Here is a 16,791-nt window from a genome sequence, read left to right as displayed (position 1 = left end):
ACTTTTTTCCACAACTTGAGTTGATTTATTTTGGAAAACCTTGTTACATTGTTTAATGCATCCAGCGGGGCATCACAACAAAATTAGGCATAATAATGTGTTAATTCAACAACTGTATATATCGGTATCGGTTGATATCGGAATCAGTAATTAATAGTTGGACAATATCGGAATATCGGCAAACAAGCCATTATCGGACATCTCTAATTATAACACTTATATAAGACTTTTAAAGTCACTTTAATAGTAGGCTAATATAGACACTTATATCATGTGTTGACTTCATTATATCAATTATAGAAAGCTTTTATTTTTTTGCGGCTCCAGACAGATTTTCGTTTGTATTTTTGGTCCAATATGGCTCTTTCAACATTTTGGGTTGCCGACCACTGGTATAGAGAATCGATTATGAATCCAAACGTCGCCCCCAATAATCAGAGTTGAAATAAATCATGAGTTGTTGTAAGAGCCACACGTCTAGTAAACGTCACATTGAAAACTACAAAATCAAACGTTACATTGAAAACTAAAAAAAGCACTTACTCCCAATTGCATCAAAAAAAAAAATACTGAATCCATTCGGCGAGCCGGATCAGCCCCAAAATGTAATCACTCTTTTGTTGCCCGATTTTTTGACATTTCCTGAAAGTAGATGGAAAATACACTTATAACTTTTTCAGTTTGCTATAGAAGCTGACTATTTTTCTCTGCGGGTGGAGGTGGTGACGTTAGCATACGTCCAAGTTAAAGCTTGTAATTGTAAACATAAAGTAATGAGGCAGAAATGATCTGGGTAATCCCAAAATGTAATGCATGTAATGTCATCTATAGGGTTTGTTTAAACTCAACTCAACATGCTATTAACATAAATGTCATGTATTTGCTCATTCTATGCACTCAAAACTAGAGATGTGCTTTAAAATGTAATATCGAAAATTATCGGCATCGTTTTTTTATTATCTGTATCGTTTTTTTGTTTTTTAATAAATCAACATAAAAAACACAAGATACACTTACAAATAGTGCACCAACCCAAACAACCTCCCCCACTCATTCACACAAAAGGGTTGTTTATTTCTGTTATTAATATTCTGGTTCCTACATTATATATCAATATATATCAATACAGTCTGCAGGGATACAGTCCGTAAGCACACATGATTGTGCGTGCTGCTGGTCCACTAATAGTACTAACCTTTAACAGTTAATTTGACTCATTTTCATTAATTACTAGTTTCTGTGTAACTGTTTTTATATTATTTTACTTTCTTTTTTATTCAAGAAAATGTTTTTTATTTATTTATCTTATCTTATTTTATTATTTTTTTCAAAAAGGACCTTATCTTCACCATACTTGGTTGTCCAAATTAGGCATAATAATGTGTTAATTCCACGACTGTATATATCGGTATCGGTTGATATCGGTATCGGTAATTAAAGAGTTGGACAATATCTGTCATGACTTGGTCCTGGGTGTGTGCTTTTCCGGGATGCAACGGAAAGTTGGCTCGGGCGAGACGGGAATGGAGGTACATGATTTATTTATATTTATCAAAAAAAAAAGGAATAAACGAAAGCGCGCACAGTGGCGGAGAATAAACTATGAAACCAAAAGACTATAGCAAAAAATACAAATGAAAAGCACGCACAGTGGCGGAGAACAAACTATGAAAAACAAAAAGACTATAAACATGGAACAAAAACTTACTTTGACAAGGGACATGAAGCAGGATCTTAGAGGAATGGACAGAGCATAAATGTGGTGAGGTCGTCAGAACGACAAACTGAAAAGAATGAACTTAAATACTATGGACATGATTAACGAAAACAGGTGCGTGATTCAAAACGTGAAACAGGTGCGTGACGTGACAGGTGAAAACTAATGGTTGCTATGGTGACAAACAAGAGTGCACAATGAGTCCAAACGTGGAACAGGTGAAACTAATGGGTAACCATGCAAACAAGACAAGGGAGTGAAAAGCCAGAAACTAAACAAAACATGACTTAAAACAAAACATGATTACACAGACATGACAATATCGGAATATCGGATATCGGCAAAAAGCCATTATCGGACATCCCTACTCAAAACTCACTAAATCATGCATTAATTAATTAAACCGTGAACTAATTCATTAAATATACTTTTACATTACATTAAATAAAGACTCATTTAAAAACATGTATGTATTTTATTCTGATTAATTAATGAAAGTTTAAGTAATTATTTAAATATGTACTTATTTAATTTTGTCCCATTTGACCCTCCATACTTTTGAGTCATATCACTAGTTTTCCTTTAAATGAATGCCAAAAAATATTTTATTTCAAGAATTATTTTTTTTTATAACTATAAGGGGGCAACTTTTGGGGTAAGAAAATCCCCCCCCAAAAAACATTTGAATAATTAACAGCAGCAGCCGGAAGCGATCAGCTCTGACGTCATGAGCGTCACAAGATAAGCGTGACGTCTGTAATTTCAGCAGCCCCCCCCCCCCCCCCCCCCCCGATTGGAAAAACAAATGATTTTAATAAGAAGCAAACAACACAAACGTCATAGCCACATAACGAATCAAAGAAATCAAGCACAGAAAAAAAGGTGAACTCCTAAAACAACCATCTTGTCTTTGGAGCGCCAGCACAATGACAGGTGCAAACGCTAGCCCTTGCCAGAATAAACGTCCGGTTTGGACAGAGGCGACTTCAAAACAAAAGCCCCCAACGTTTCGTTAAACTTGTTCAACTGTACGTACTGCACACGTTATTACCGTATAAATATTGACAAGTTGTGGGTGTTTTCTTTTTATAAATTAATCAGAGCATTCTGGACGTTATTCGTCTTAAAATGCTGCTAACAAAGGACAACTACAGCTTTATTGTGAAATGCAACTCTCACTTTCGAGGCCTTGACACCGGGCTGCTTCATAATGTCAAACGGAATAGTATTTATTTTTGACTTAGTGCTGTTAATGCCATTTATTTTTATTTGAACCAAATAGTGGGCTCTTGGAATTGATTGTGACGAGCATCGAGGCGAACACCATGTGGGTCTTCGGCTACGGCTCCCTCATTTGGAAGGTAGATTTCCCTTATGAGGAGAAAAGAATAGGTTACATTAAAGGCTTCAGCCGTCGCTTCTGGCAGGGGAGCACCGACCACCGGGGAGTACCGGGGAAAGTAAGTCCGTCCAACTAACGGGAGTGCCGGTCAATGAACGATGGTTGGCACTATAACATACATGTGATGCGTTTGGGGGTCCGGACATCTGAGTTGCATCATACACCCTGTTAATAGCTACGCAGTTATTATTACGCAAGCGACTTCAAAGTTGCTGGGAAATTACATAACTGTGTCGTTTTGTGTATTTAAAGTATGTTCATATTAATATTGGTTTACAAGTTACTATTTACTTTTTTTTGTGTTTTTTTTTACAGCCTGGCCGAGTCGTGACTCTGGTTGAGGATCCTGAGGTAAGTAAGATTATCATAACAAAATAAGTAACACATTATTAAAAAGTACAAACCCCGAAACCAGTGAAGTTGGCACGTTGTGTAATTCGTAAATAAAAACAGAATTTGCAAATCCTTTTCAACTTGTATTCAATTGACTAGACTGCAAAGACAAGATACTTAATGTTCGAAGTGAGAAACATACTTTTTTTTTTGCAAATAATCATAGAATTTAATGGTAGCCACACATTGCAAAGAAGTTGGCACAGGGGCATTTTTACCACTGTGTTACATGGCCTTTCCTTTTAACACTCAGTGAATATTTGGGAACTGAGGAGAGCAATTTTTGAAGCTTTTCAGGTGGAATTATTTCCCATTCTTGCTTGATGTACAGCTTAAGTTGTTCAACAGTCCGGGGTCTCCGTTGTGGTATTTTAGGCTTCATAATGCGCCACACATTTTCAATGGGAGACAGGTCTGGACTACAGGCAGGCCAGTCTAGTACCCGCACTATTTTACTACGAAGTCACGCTGTTGTAACACGTGGCTAGGCATTGTCTTGCTGAAATAAGCAGGGGCGTCCATGATAACGTTGCTTAGATGGCAACATATGTTGCTCCAAAACCTGTATGTACCTTTCAGCATTAATGGTGCCTTCACAGATGTGTAAGTTACCCATGCCTTGGGCACTAATACACCCCCATACCATCACAGATGCTGGCTTTTCAACTTTGCGCCTGTAACAATCCGGATGGTTCTTTTCCTCTTTGGTCCGGAGGACACAACGTCCATAGTTTCCAAAAACAATTTGAAATGTGGACTCATCAGACCACAGAACACTTTTCCACTTTGCATCAGTCCATCTTAGTTGAGCTCGGGCCCAGCGAAGCCGGCGGCGTTTCTGGGTGTTGTTGATAAATGGCTTTCGCTTTGCATAGTGGAGTTTTAACTTGTACTTACAGATATAGCGACCAACTGTACTTACTAACTGGTTTTCTGAAGTGTTCCTGAGCCCATGTGGTGATATCCTTTACACACTGATGTCGCTTTTTGATGCAGTACCGCCTAAGAGTAAACTTTTTTTTTTGTAAATATTAGCTAATTTGGAATTTGATGGCTGCAACATGTTTAAAAAAAGCTGGCACAAGTGGCAAAAAGACTGAGAAAGTTGAAGAATGCTCATCAAAACACATATTTGGAACACCCCACAGGTAAACAGACTAATTGGGAACAGGTGGGTGCCATGATTGGGTATAAAAGCAGCTTCCATGAAATGCTCAGTCATTCACAAACAAGGATGGGGCGAGGGTCACCACTTTGTCAACAAATGCGTGAGCAATTTGTCGAACAGTTTAAGAACAACATTTCTCAACCAGCTATAGCAAGGAATTTAGGGATTTCATCATCTACGGTCCGTAATATCATCAAAAGATTCAGAGAATCTCGAGAAAGGTCGAAAACCAACATTGAATGTCCATGACATTCGACCCCTCAGGCGGTACTGCATCAAAAACCGACATCAGTGTGTAAAGGATATCACCACATGGGCTCAGGAACACTACAGAAAACCAGTCAGTAACTACAGTTGGTCGCTACATCTGTAAGTGCAAGTTAAACCTCTACTATGCAAAGCGAAAACCATTTATCAACAACACCCAGAAACGCCGCTGGCTTTGCTGGGCTCGAGCTCATCTAAGATGGACTGATGCAAAGTGGGAAAGTGTTCTGTGGTCTGACGAGTCCACATTTGAAATTGTGGACGTCGTGTCCTCCGGACCAAAGAGGAAAAGAACCATCCGGATTGTTATAGGCGCAAAGTGTAAAAGCCAGCATCTGTGATGGTATGGGGGTGTATTAGTGCCCAAGACATGGGTAACTTACACATCTGTGAAGGCACCATTAATGCTGAAAGGTACATACAGGTTTTGGAGCAACACATGTTGCCATCCAAGCAATGTTATCATGGACGCCCCTGCTTATTTCAGCAAGACAATGCCAAGCCACGTGTTACAACAGTGTGGCTTCATAGTAAAAGAGTGTGGGTACTAGACTGGCCTGCCTGTAGTCCAGACCTGTCTCCCATTGAAAATGTGTGGCGCATTATGAAGTCTAAAATACCACATTAGAGACCACCGGACTGTTGAACAACTTAAGCTGTACATCAAGCAAGAATGGGAAAGAATTCCACCTGAGAAGCTTCAAAAATGTGTCTCCTCAGTTCCCAAACATTTACTGAGTGTTTTTAAAAGGAAAGGCCATGTAACACAGTGGTAAAAATGCCCCAGTGACAACTTTTTAGAAATGTGTTGCTGCCATTAAATTCTAATGATTATTTGCAAAAAACAAATGTGTTTCTCAGTGTGAACATTAAGTATCTTGTCTTTGCAGTCTATTCAATTGAATATAAGTTGAAAAGGATTTGCAAATAATTGTATTCTGTTTTTATTTACAATTTACACAACGTGACAACTTCACTGGTTTTGGGTTTTGTGGAATGCATTAAAAAACATGTTCTTGTCTTACATATAAATTGTGACTAATAGGCAAAACCCCCCCAAAAAACTGCAGTTCCCCTTGAAGTATCCTTCAATGTTTCTGTACGAGGAGGCCCTGGCAGGAAATAGCTGATATGTACAGTATGACATACAGTATGTGATACGTCTGCACAAAAGCGGAATAAACCAGCGATGAATCTTCACGCTTGGCTCAATATTTTAACAGCTAATGACCTTATTTCAAATTACAACGGCGTGTGCGCATGCATAACATTTACTGCGCGTACTCGCCTTCACCTTTGATGCGACGACATAAAAATTAATGGGACAACGCCCCGTTATGCAGCCGTTAAACAACCACCTGACAATCATTTGATTTTACTACCTTGTCATCTGTCACTTGTGTTCATTAAGAGTGAACTCGGAGGGAAGACAAAGCAGAAAGGTCACGACTGGAATGAAAAAAATACATACAGTAGTATCCTTAGAACAGTGGTTCTTAACCTAGGATCGGTGAGTCAGGCTCGGGTTCGGCGGAGGTCAAAACACACCCAACTCATCGTGTAAATACAAACTTCTCCCTATCGGCGTATTACGGATACGGCAACAGCAGAAGTCAGACTGGTTTGCAGGTGTGTAGTTTGTTGTGAGTTTATGCACTGTGTTGGTTTTGTTGTTTGAACAAGGTGATGTTCATGCACGGTTCATTTTGTGCACCAGTAATAAAAACATGGTAACACTTTAGTATGGGGAACATATTCACCATTAATTAGTTGCTTATTAACATGCAAATTAGTAACATTACTTAGAATATGTTCCCCTAGTGTCTAAATAACTCTAAATGTAGTCTTTGTTACTTAGAATATGTTCCCTTAGTGTCCAAATAACTCTAAATTAAGTCTCTGTTATTTAAAATATGTTCCCCTAGTGTCCAAATAACTCTACATTTAGTCTTTGTTACTTAGAATATGTTCCCCTAGTGTCCAAATAACTCTAAATTAAGTCTTTGTTACTTAGAATATGTTCCTCTAGTGTCCAAATAACTCTAAATTTAGTCTTTGTTACTTAGAATATGTTCCCCTAGTGTCCAAATAACTCTAAATTGAGTCTTTGTTACTTAGAATATGTTCCCCTAGTGTCCAAATAACTCTAAATTAAGTCTTTGTTACTTAGAATATGTTCCCCTAGTGTCCAAATAACTCTAAATTAAGTCTCTGTTACTTAAAATATGTTCCCTTAGTGTCCAAATAACTCTAAATTGAGTCTTTGTTACTTAGAATATGTTCCCCTAGTGTCCAAATAACTCTAAATTGAGTCTTTGTTACTTAGAATATGTTCCCCTAGTGTCCAAATAGTCTAAATTAAGTCTTTGTTACTTAGAATATGTTCCCCTAGTGTCCAAATAACTCTAAATTAAGTCTTTGTTACTTAGAATACGTTCCCCTAGTGTCCAAATAACTCTAAATTTAGTCTTTGTTACTTAGAATATGTTCCCCTAGTGTCCAAATAACTCTAAATTTAGTCTTTGTTACTTAGAATATGTTCCCCTAGTGTCCAAATAACTCTAAATTGAGTCTTTGTTACTTAGAATATGTTCCCCTAGTGTCCAAATAACTCTAAATTAAGTCTTTGTTACTTAGAATATGTTCCCCTAGTGTCCAAATAACTCTAAATTAAGTCTCTGTTACTTAAAATATGTTCCCTTAGTGTCCAAATAACTCTAAATTGAGTCTTTGTTACTTAGAATATGTCCCCCTAGTGTCCAAATAACTCTAAATTGAGTCTTTGTTACTTAGAATATGTTCCCCTAGTGTCCAAATAGTCTAAATTAAGTCTTTGTTACTTAGAATATGTTCCCCTAGTGTCCAAATAACTCTAAATAAAGTCTTTATTACTTAGAATATGTTCTCCGAGTGTCCAAATAACTCTAAATTGAGTCTTTATTACTTAGAATATGTTCTCCGAGTGTCCAAATAACTCTAAATTGAGTCTTTGTTACTTAGAATATGTTCCCCATACTAACGTGTTACCAAAAACATATAACTTTGTCTTGAATTTGAAAAAAAACCATTTTATTTTTCACTAAAGAAGGGTTCGGTGAATGTGCATATGAAACTGGTGGGGTTCGATACCTCCAACAAGGTTAAGAACCACTGCCTTAGAAGGTCAAGAATAGTGTGCACGCACGTAGAAAACAAAAAGATATGTATCTCGCTCTGCTGAAACAAAAGCCAGGAGGACGCCTCGTATGGCGACCTTGAATGGGAGATAATTTGCCGATAAAGAAATATGCACTGAGTGGGGAGCGATGCATATCTGAGAACATTACGGCGCACAGTTGGAAGGAAGTTAGCATCTCTGCGTTGACGACGTTCAGGAGAGAAAAACATAAAAAGTATTTAAGGCTTGGAAAAGCAAAAGATTGATTTGTTCTTTCCAGTAAAGAAGTCCTTCTCAAATAATGTCAGGGAGGCGCTATGACCCTGGGGAACATGCTTTATCAGTATCATGCAGTATCGTGCTTCAAACCATGCTTAGAAAAGCATTGTAGTCATTAATAATGCCTTCCTCATTTTGATTACAAATAACGATAATAATTAGAGATGTCCAATAATGGCTTTTTTGCCGATATCCGATATTGTCCAACTCTTAATTACCGATTCCGATATCAACCGATACCGATATATACAGTCGTGGAATTAACACATTATTATGCCTCATTTTGTTGTGATGCCCCGCTGGATGCATTAAACAATGTAACAAGGTTTTCCAAAATAAATCAACTCAAGTTATGGGAAAAAAATGCCAACATGGCACTGCCATATTTATTATTGAAGTCACAAAGTGCATTATTTTTTTTAACATGCCTCAAAACAGAAGCTTGGAATTTGGGACATGCTCTTCCTGAGAGAGCATGAGGAGGCTGAGGTGGGCGGGGTTCTGGGGGTATATTGTAGCGTCCCGGAAGAGTTAGTGCTGCAAGGGGTTCTGGGTATTTGTTCTGTTGTGTTTATGTTGTGTTACGGTGCGGATGTTCTCCCGAAATGTGTTTGTCATTCTTGTTTGGTGTGGGTTCACAGTGTGGCACATATTTGTAACAGTGTTAAAGTTGTTTATACGGCCACCCTCAGTAGACCTGAGAGTGTGTGTGAAAAGCTGTAGATATTATGTGACTGGGCCGGCACGCAAAGGCAGTGCCTTTAAGGTTTACCGATAATTTTCGATGTCACATTTTAAAGCATTTATCTGCCGATAATATCGGCAGTCCGATATTATCGGACATCTCTTTTAATAATCTGTACAAATTGTTTTATTTTGTAGGTTAAACTGTTTTACGTAATGTGCTCCTGGGTTAATGTTGCAGATCAATTTGAATTTATTATTTCTTGAGTTTATTTACAAAACCCAAAACCAGTGAAGTTGTCACGTTGTGTAAATGGTAAATAAAAACAGAATGCAATGATTTGAAAATCCTTTTCAACTTATATTCAATTGAATAGACTGCAAAGACAAGATACTTAACGTTAAGTTCCAACTGGAAAACTTAATTTTTTGCAAATATTAGCTCATTTGGAATTCGATGCCTGCAACATGTTTAAAAAAAGCTGGCACAAGTGGCAAGAAAGACTGAGAAAGTTGAGGAATGCTCATCAAACACTTATTTGGAACATCCCACAGGTGAACAGGCTAATTGGGAACAGGTGGGTGCCATGATTGGGTATAAAAGCAGATTCCATGAAAGGCTCAGTCATTCACAAACAAGGATGGGGCGAGGGTCACCACTTTGTCAACAAATGCGCGAGCAAATTGTCGAACAGTTTAAGAACAACATTTCTCAACGAGCTATTGCAAGGAATTTAGGGATTTCACCATCTACGGTCCGTAATATCATCAAAAGGTTCAGAAAATCTGGTGAAATCACTGCACGTAAGCGGCAGGGCCTTGACATTCGATCCCTCTGGCGATATTGCATCAAAAAGCGACATCAGTGTGTAAATGACATCACCACATGGGCTCAAGAACACTTCAGAAAAACTGTCAGTAACTACAGTTCGTCGCTACATCTGTAAGTGCAAGTTAAAACTCAACTATGCAAAGCGAAAGCCATTTATCAACAACACCCAGAAATGCCGCCGACTTCGCTGGGCCTGAGCTCATCTAAGATGGACTGATGCAAAGTGGAAAAGTGTTCTGTGGTCTGACGAGTCCACATTTCAAAGAGTTTTTGGAAACTGTGGACATCGTGTCCTCCGGGCCAAAGAGGAAAAGAACCATCCGGACTGTTTTAGGCGCAAAGTTCAAAAGCCAGCATCTGTGATGGTATGGGGGTGTATTAGTGCCCAAGGCATGGGTAACTTACACATCTGTGAAGGCACCATTAATGCTGAAAGGTACATACAGGTTTTGGAACAACATATGTTGTCATCCAAGCAACGTTATCATGGACGCCCCTGCTTATTTCAGCAACAATGCCAAGTCACGTGTTACAACATCGTGGCTTCAAAGTAAAAGAGTGCAGGTACTAGACTGGCCTGCCTGTAGTCCAGACCTGTCTCCCATTGAAAATGTGTGGCGCAATATCCATCCATTTTCTACCGCTTGTCCCTTTCGGGATCGCCGGAGCCTATCCAAGCTGCATTCGGGCCGTAGGCGGGGTACACTCTGGACAAGTTGCCACCTCATCACAGGTGTGGCGCAACGGACTATTGAACAACTTAAGCTGTTGATATATATATATATATATATATATATATATATATATATATATATAAATCACATGTTAATTTTTATTGTAAAAATTCGACATCCCTGATATAGAGGGCTAATAATTTAATAAATGTATTATTGTAAGGGTTAATAAATTTAAAAAATCTAAATAAAATGAGGAATCATTCTGCCACTGTCAATATTTTAACCATACACATTCATAGCATTAATCAAGGAGCTCAAAATAAATTGTAAAAATTCCACATATATATATATATATATATATATATATATACACACATTTCCTCAATTAAATATTTCTCCAGAAAACGGGACGGGATAATCTTTCTGTGAATGTTCTGACCTCCTGTTTCCATGCCAGTGTCTTACTGGTAATGCAGAGTAAAACCATTATGGTGTTCTTGCTCTTAAGAATGCAAATTAGACTAAAGCAACAGCGCCTCTGCTGGCCTCAGGCAGGTACTGCGTTCCATTTGGACTTCTTAACGATCAATGAAATTGATTAGTATGCCCATATTTGGGTGTACCTTACAAAAATGACACTAACTGTTAACTCCACCTCCAACATTCATTGTGCAGAATGACCTATTTTCTGCATTGTTGAGTAAACAAACAAGCGTCTTTCGTTCCTCTTTCGTCCTGCGTTCTTCTATAGGGCTGCGTTTGGGGCGTGGCCTACAAGCTCCCCACGGGCCGCGAGCAGGAAGTAAAGCGCTACCTCGACCACCGGGAAAAGGGCGGCTACCGGGTCATGCCCGTGACCTTTCACCCCAGACGGGACGACGGCCGCACCCCCGCCCAGACGCTCCTCTACATCGGCTCGCGGGACAACCCCGACTACCTGGGCCCCGCCCCCCTGGAGGAGATCGCCGACCAGATCGTGGGCTCCACGGGGCCGAGCGGGCAGAACACAGAGTACCTGTTGCAGCTGGCCCACGCCGTCAGGAGCATCCTGCCCGAGGACAAAGACGTGCATCTGTTCTCGCTGGAGACGCTGGTGCGGCAGAAAGTGGAGGGGGAATAACAACTCCCGAGGTGACAATTGATCTCAGGGTTTTTCATCTCTCTCTACTCCACAATATGTAAATAAACACATGCGACAGTACCTTCAGCTTCCTCGTGCGACACAACACAAACACACACTGGAAGCGAGGAGGACCATGCAGGAGACAACAAGTGCTGCGTCTTCGCCAACGTTGAATAAGAAACCCCTGGAAAATGAAAAAGGGGACAGTTGGTTCAAAGTTTGTATTCACACTTTTTCCACATTTTCTTATGTTGCAGCCTTATTCCAAATTGGAATACATTTATTGTCAGAGGTGTGGACTCGAGTCACATGACTTGGACTCGAGTCAGACTCGAGTCATGAATTTGATGACTTTAGACTCGACTTGACAAAATGAAAAAAGACTTGCAACTCGACTTAGACTTTAACATCAATGACTTGTGACTTCACTTGGACTTGAGCCTTTTGACTTGACATGACTTGCTACTTTCCCCAAAACCCAAAGATGAAAAAGTTATTCGGGAGCGCTCCGTATTTTTCATTGTGTACTTGTCTATCAGCGTTGCGTGTGTCAGCTGGTGTGCTAAACTAGACTATCTAGCTGGTGTGCTATCTAGAGCACACCAGCTGTTGTACTGAGCTCAGTACAACAGCCAATCAAATTAGATCTACTTTGTTTTCATCACACAGCATTCATCCAATCAAATTGCAGGACAACCAAGGAAGAAGACATGTCCAAACCACACGCCAGTGAACAAAAAATGATACCTAAAATAATTTTGTTTGGGTATAAAAATTACGAGGTGGTCAACACAAAACGGTTTGCAGTATGCAACACATGCGGTTCGAAAATTACTGATGGAGAGGCAACAACTTCCAACTTCGTCCGGCATTTGAAGTTGCACAAAGAACGGTAAGTTTTGAATGTAAGATAACGTTTATTGGCTAAGTAACGTGACTTTTATTTGCTGTGTAGTTAAATCAGTGAGGCTGTAAACTCACTGCTAACGTTATAACGTTATTGCAAACACGGGAATCTGTTGCAGTTCACTACCTTATTCATACTTTTTGTTCAGTGTTTTTTTTTAAGCAGGGTTACGTTAGTCAATATATCACACGTAACGTTAGACGGCGGTCAGCAGCACCGCGTATTTTAGCCACCTAAAAAAAGACAAAAATAGTAAAATAAAGGTCAGTTAAAATGTATACTATATTATGAATATGTGTACCGTTTTAGCTAGCTTTCTGACATACTGTTGGTTGTTTACCTCAGTGGTCCCCAACCACCGGGCCGCGGCCCGGTACTGGTCCGTGGATCGATTGGTATCGGGCCGCACAAGAAATAATTTTTTCTTTTTTTAATTAAATCAACATAAAAAACACAAGATACACTTACAAGTAGTGCACCAACCCAAAACAACTCTCTCCCCCCTTTTGTTCTGGGCATTGAACATGAAGACTCTTCCTTCACTGTTCCGAGTGGCCATGAGAGTCTTGGCAGTGCCTGCCTCCAGTGCTCCAGTGGAGCGAGTTTTCAGCCATGGTGGCATCATACTACGCCCCCATCGTGCACAAATGACTGACAGACTCTTGGCTAATTTGGTCTTTTGCAAATGCAATGCAGCATAGGGCCCTGACATATAAAAAGTACAACTTTTTTGTTATGTTCACGTATATGTCATGTTTTTTCAATGTTAACACTTTTGTACAAATAAGTACATTTGCACTTTATTTTTCAATGTGTTTGTTCTGTAAAGGAATGAGTTAATGTTTAAAATGACTGGTTAATAGTGCTATTATAAAGTGCAATGTCAGCACAATTTTCTTTCCTGCAATTTAAAATGCACTTGTTTTAATAAATAAATACAGCGTTTGAAAAGCATACACAATCTGTGTTAATATATTAGTCTGTGGTTAAAAGGACTTGAAAGGACTCGAAACTCAAAATGCAGGACTTAGGACTTGACTTGAGACTTTGCAGTCTTGACTTTGGACTTGACTCGGGGCTTGCCTGTCTTGACTCGGGACTTGACTCGGACTTGAGGGCAAAGACTTGAGACTTACTTGTGACTTGCAAAACAATGACTTGGTCCCACCTCTGTTTATTGTTGTCCTCAAAATTCTTCACACAATACCTTATAATGACAGTGTGAAAAAGTTTTTACAATTTTTTTTGCAAATGTATTAAAAAACTACATCACAGTACATATGTATTAATGCTTAAATGTCTGGGATATATATAAGGGCTGTCAAATGATTATTTAAAAAAAAATGGAACTTGGATTAATCATGTGTGATTACTTAATTGCATTATTTAAATATATTTAAGAAAAGACCCCAATAGTTGTACACAAAATGCAATTTTATTGCCAGGATGTCATCCAAGAACACTTTTAAACGCGTGTCATTAATTTGCACAAAACTTGTGATTAATCACATGAGTTACCTCGTTAATTTTGACAGCCATAATAAATAGGGCTTATAATTTTTGTAAAAAATAAATGTAAAAAAATGAAATGAGACCGGGGGTGGTGGTTCCTCTCTTTAAGAAGGGGAACCGGAGGGTGTGTTCTAACTATCGTGGGATCACACTCCTCAGCCTTCCCGGTAAGGTCTATTCAGGTGTACTGGAGAGGAGGCTACGCCGGATAGTCGAACCTCGGATTCAGGAGGAACAGTGTGGTTTTCGTCCTGGTCGTGGAACTGTGGACCAGCTCTATACTCTCGGCAGGGTCCTTGAGGGTGCATGGGAGTTTGCCCAACCAGTCTACATGGACGTGGACTTGGAGAAGGCATTCGACCGTGTCCCTCGGGAAATCCTGTGGGGAGTGCTCAGAGAGTACGGGGTATCGGACTGTCTGATTGTGGCAGTCCGCTCCCTGTATGATCAGTGTCAGAGCTTGGTTCGCATTGCCGGCAGTAAGTCGGACACGTTTCCAGTGAGGGTTGGACTCCGCCAAGGCTGCCCTTTGTCACCGATTCTGTTCATAACTTTTATGGACAGAATTTCTAGGCGCAGTCAAGGCGTTGAGGGGATCCGGTTTGGTGGCTGCAGGATTAGGTCTCTGCTTTTTGCAGATGATGTGGTCCTGATGGCTTCATCTGGCCAGGATCTTCAGCTCTCGCTGGATCGGTTCGCAGCCGAGTGTGAAGCGACTGGGATGAGAATCAGCACCTCCAAGTCCGAGTCCATGGTTCTCGCCCGGAAAAGGGTGGAATGCCATCTTCGGGTTGGGGAGGAGACCCTGCCCCAAGTGGAGGAGTTCAAGTACCTAGGAGTCTTGTTCACGAGTGAGGGAAGAGTGGATCGTGAGATCGACAGGCGGATCGGTGCGGCATCTTCAGTAATGCGGACGCTGTATCGATCCGTTGTGGTGAAGAAGGAGCTGAGCCGGAAGGCAAAGATCTCAATTTACCGGTCGATCTACGTTCCCATCCTCACCTATGGTCATGAGCTTTGGGTTATGACCGAAAGGACAAGATCACGGGTACAAGCGGCCGAAATGAGTTTCCTCCGCCGGGTGGCGGGGCTCTCCCTTAGAGATAGGGTGAGAAGCTCTGTCATCCGGGAGGAGCTCAAAGTAAAGCCGCTGCTCCTCCACATCGAGAGGAGCCAGATGAGGTGGTTCGGGCATCTGGTCAGGATGCCACCCGAGCGCCTCCCTCGGGAGGTGTTTAGGGCACGTCCGATCGGTAGGAGGCCACGGGGAAGACCCAGGACACGTTGGGAAGACTATGTCTCCCGGCTGGCCTGGGAACGCCTCGGGATCCCCCGGGAGGAGCTGGACGAAGTGGCTGGGGAGAGGGAAGTCTGGGCTTCCCTGCTTAGGCTGCTGCCCCCGCGACCCGACCTCGGATAAGCGGAAGAAGATGGATGGATGGATGGATGAAATGAGGAATTAATCTGTAAATGTCAACATTTTGACAGCTCCAATATATAGGGCTAATATATTAAGACTGTCATAAATAATGAAAAATTATCACATTAATCACGTATAATTGCAAAATTTAATTGGATTTTTTTTTAAATAGTTGATTTTAAGCTCCTTAAGTTTGACAGCCCCAATATATATGGCTAATATATTAGGACTGTATAATATACTGTATATGTTAGGGCGGTCAAAAATAACGACTTAACTCATGTAATTAATCATACACATTTATAGCATTATTCAAGGAGCTCAAAATACATTGTAAAAAATAATGAAATGCGGAATTAATCTAATTAATACAATATTTTTTGTGAAAATTCGACATCCCTAATATAGAGGGCTAATAATTTAATAAAATGTATTGTAAGAGTTAACAAAAATAAAAAAATCTAAATAAAATGAGGAATTATTCCGCCACTGTCAAAATGTTGACAGTCCTAATATACTGTATATGTTAGGGCGGTCAAAAATAACGACTTAACTCATGTAATTAATCATACACATTTATAGCATTAATCAAGGAGCTCAAAATACATTGTAAAAAATAATAAAATGCGGAATTAGTCTAATTAATGCGATATTTTTTGTGATAAATCACATATGTTAATTTTTATTGTAAAAATTCGACATCCCTGATATAGAGGGCTAATATTTTTTTTCCTGAGGGAACTCTACTGAAAGAATCAATAAAGTACTATCTATCTAATTTAATAAAATGTATTATTGTAAGGCTTAATAAATAAAAAAAATCTAAATAAAATCAGGAATTGTTCTGCCACTGTCAACAATTTTAATCATACAAATTTATAGCATTAATCAAGGTCAAGGAGCTCAAAAAGAATTACTGTAAAAATTCCACATCCCTAATATAGAGGGCTAATAATTTAATAAAATGTATTATTGTAAGGGTTAATAAAAAAAAAAATCTAAATAAAATGAGGCATTATTCTGCCACTGTCAAAATGTTGACAGCCCTAATATACTGTATATGTTAGGGATGTCAAAAATAACGACTTAACTCATGTAATTAATCATACAAATTTATAGCATTAATCAAGGAGCTCAAAATACATTGTAAAAAATAATAAAATGCGGAATTAGTCTAATTAATGCGATATTTTTTGTGATAAATCACATATGTTAATTTTTATTGTAAAAATTCGACATCCCTAATATAGAGG

At 39.4% G+C, this 16,791-nt stretch overlaps 1 protein-coding gene across 2 annotated transcripts; it reads left to right on the top strand.

Moving 5' to 3' along the window:
• Nucleotides 1-2,728: 2,728 nt before the first annotated feature.
• Nucleotides 2,729-11,981, top strand: chac2 (ChaC, cation transport regulator homolog 2 (E. coli)). 2 transcript variants are annotated; one of them, XM_061931868.2, is made up of 3 exons: nt 2,729-3,078; nt 3,435-3,470; nt 11,328-11,981. In XM_061931868.2, exons 1-3 carry the CDS (start codon nt 3,043-3,045, stop codon nt 11,694-11,696), a joined length of 441 nt encoding a protein of 146 aa, XP_061787852.1. In that variant the 5' UTR covers nt 2,729-3,042; the 3' UTR covers nt 11,697-11,981. The 2 variants fall into 2 exon arrangements, with proteins under 2 accessions (XP_061787852.1, XP_061787851.1); XM_061931867.2 differs by having other exon boundaries at nt 2,751-3,177.
• Nucleotides 11,982-16,791: the final 4,810 nt, after the last annotated feature.

The sequence above is a fragment of the Nerophis lumbriciformis genome, linkage group LG39 (assembly GCF_033978685.3).
Source record: "Nerophis lumbriciformis linkage group LG39, RoL_Nlum_v2.1, whole genome shotgun sequence".
Taxonomy (NCBI): Eukaryota; Metazoa; Chordata; class Actinopteri; order Syngnathiformes; family Syngnathidae; genus Nerophis; species Nerophis lumbriciformis.
This window is presented reverse-complemented; position numbering and strand designations above follow the sequence as displayed.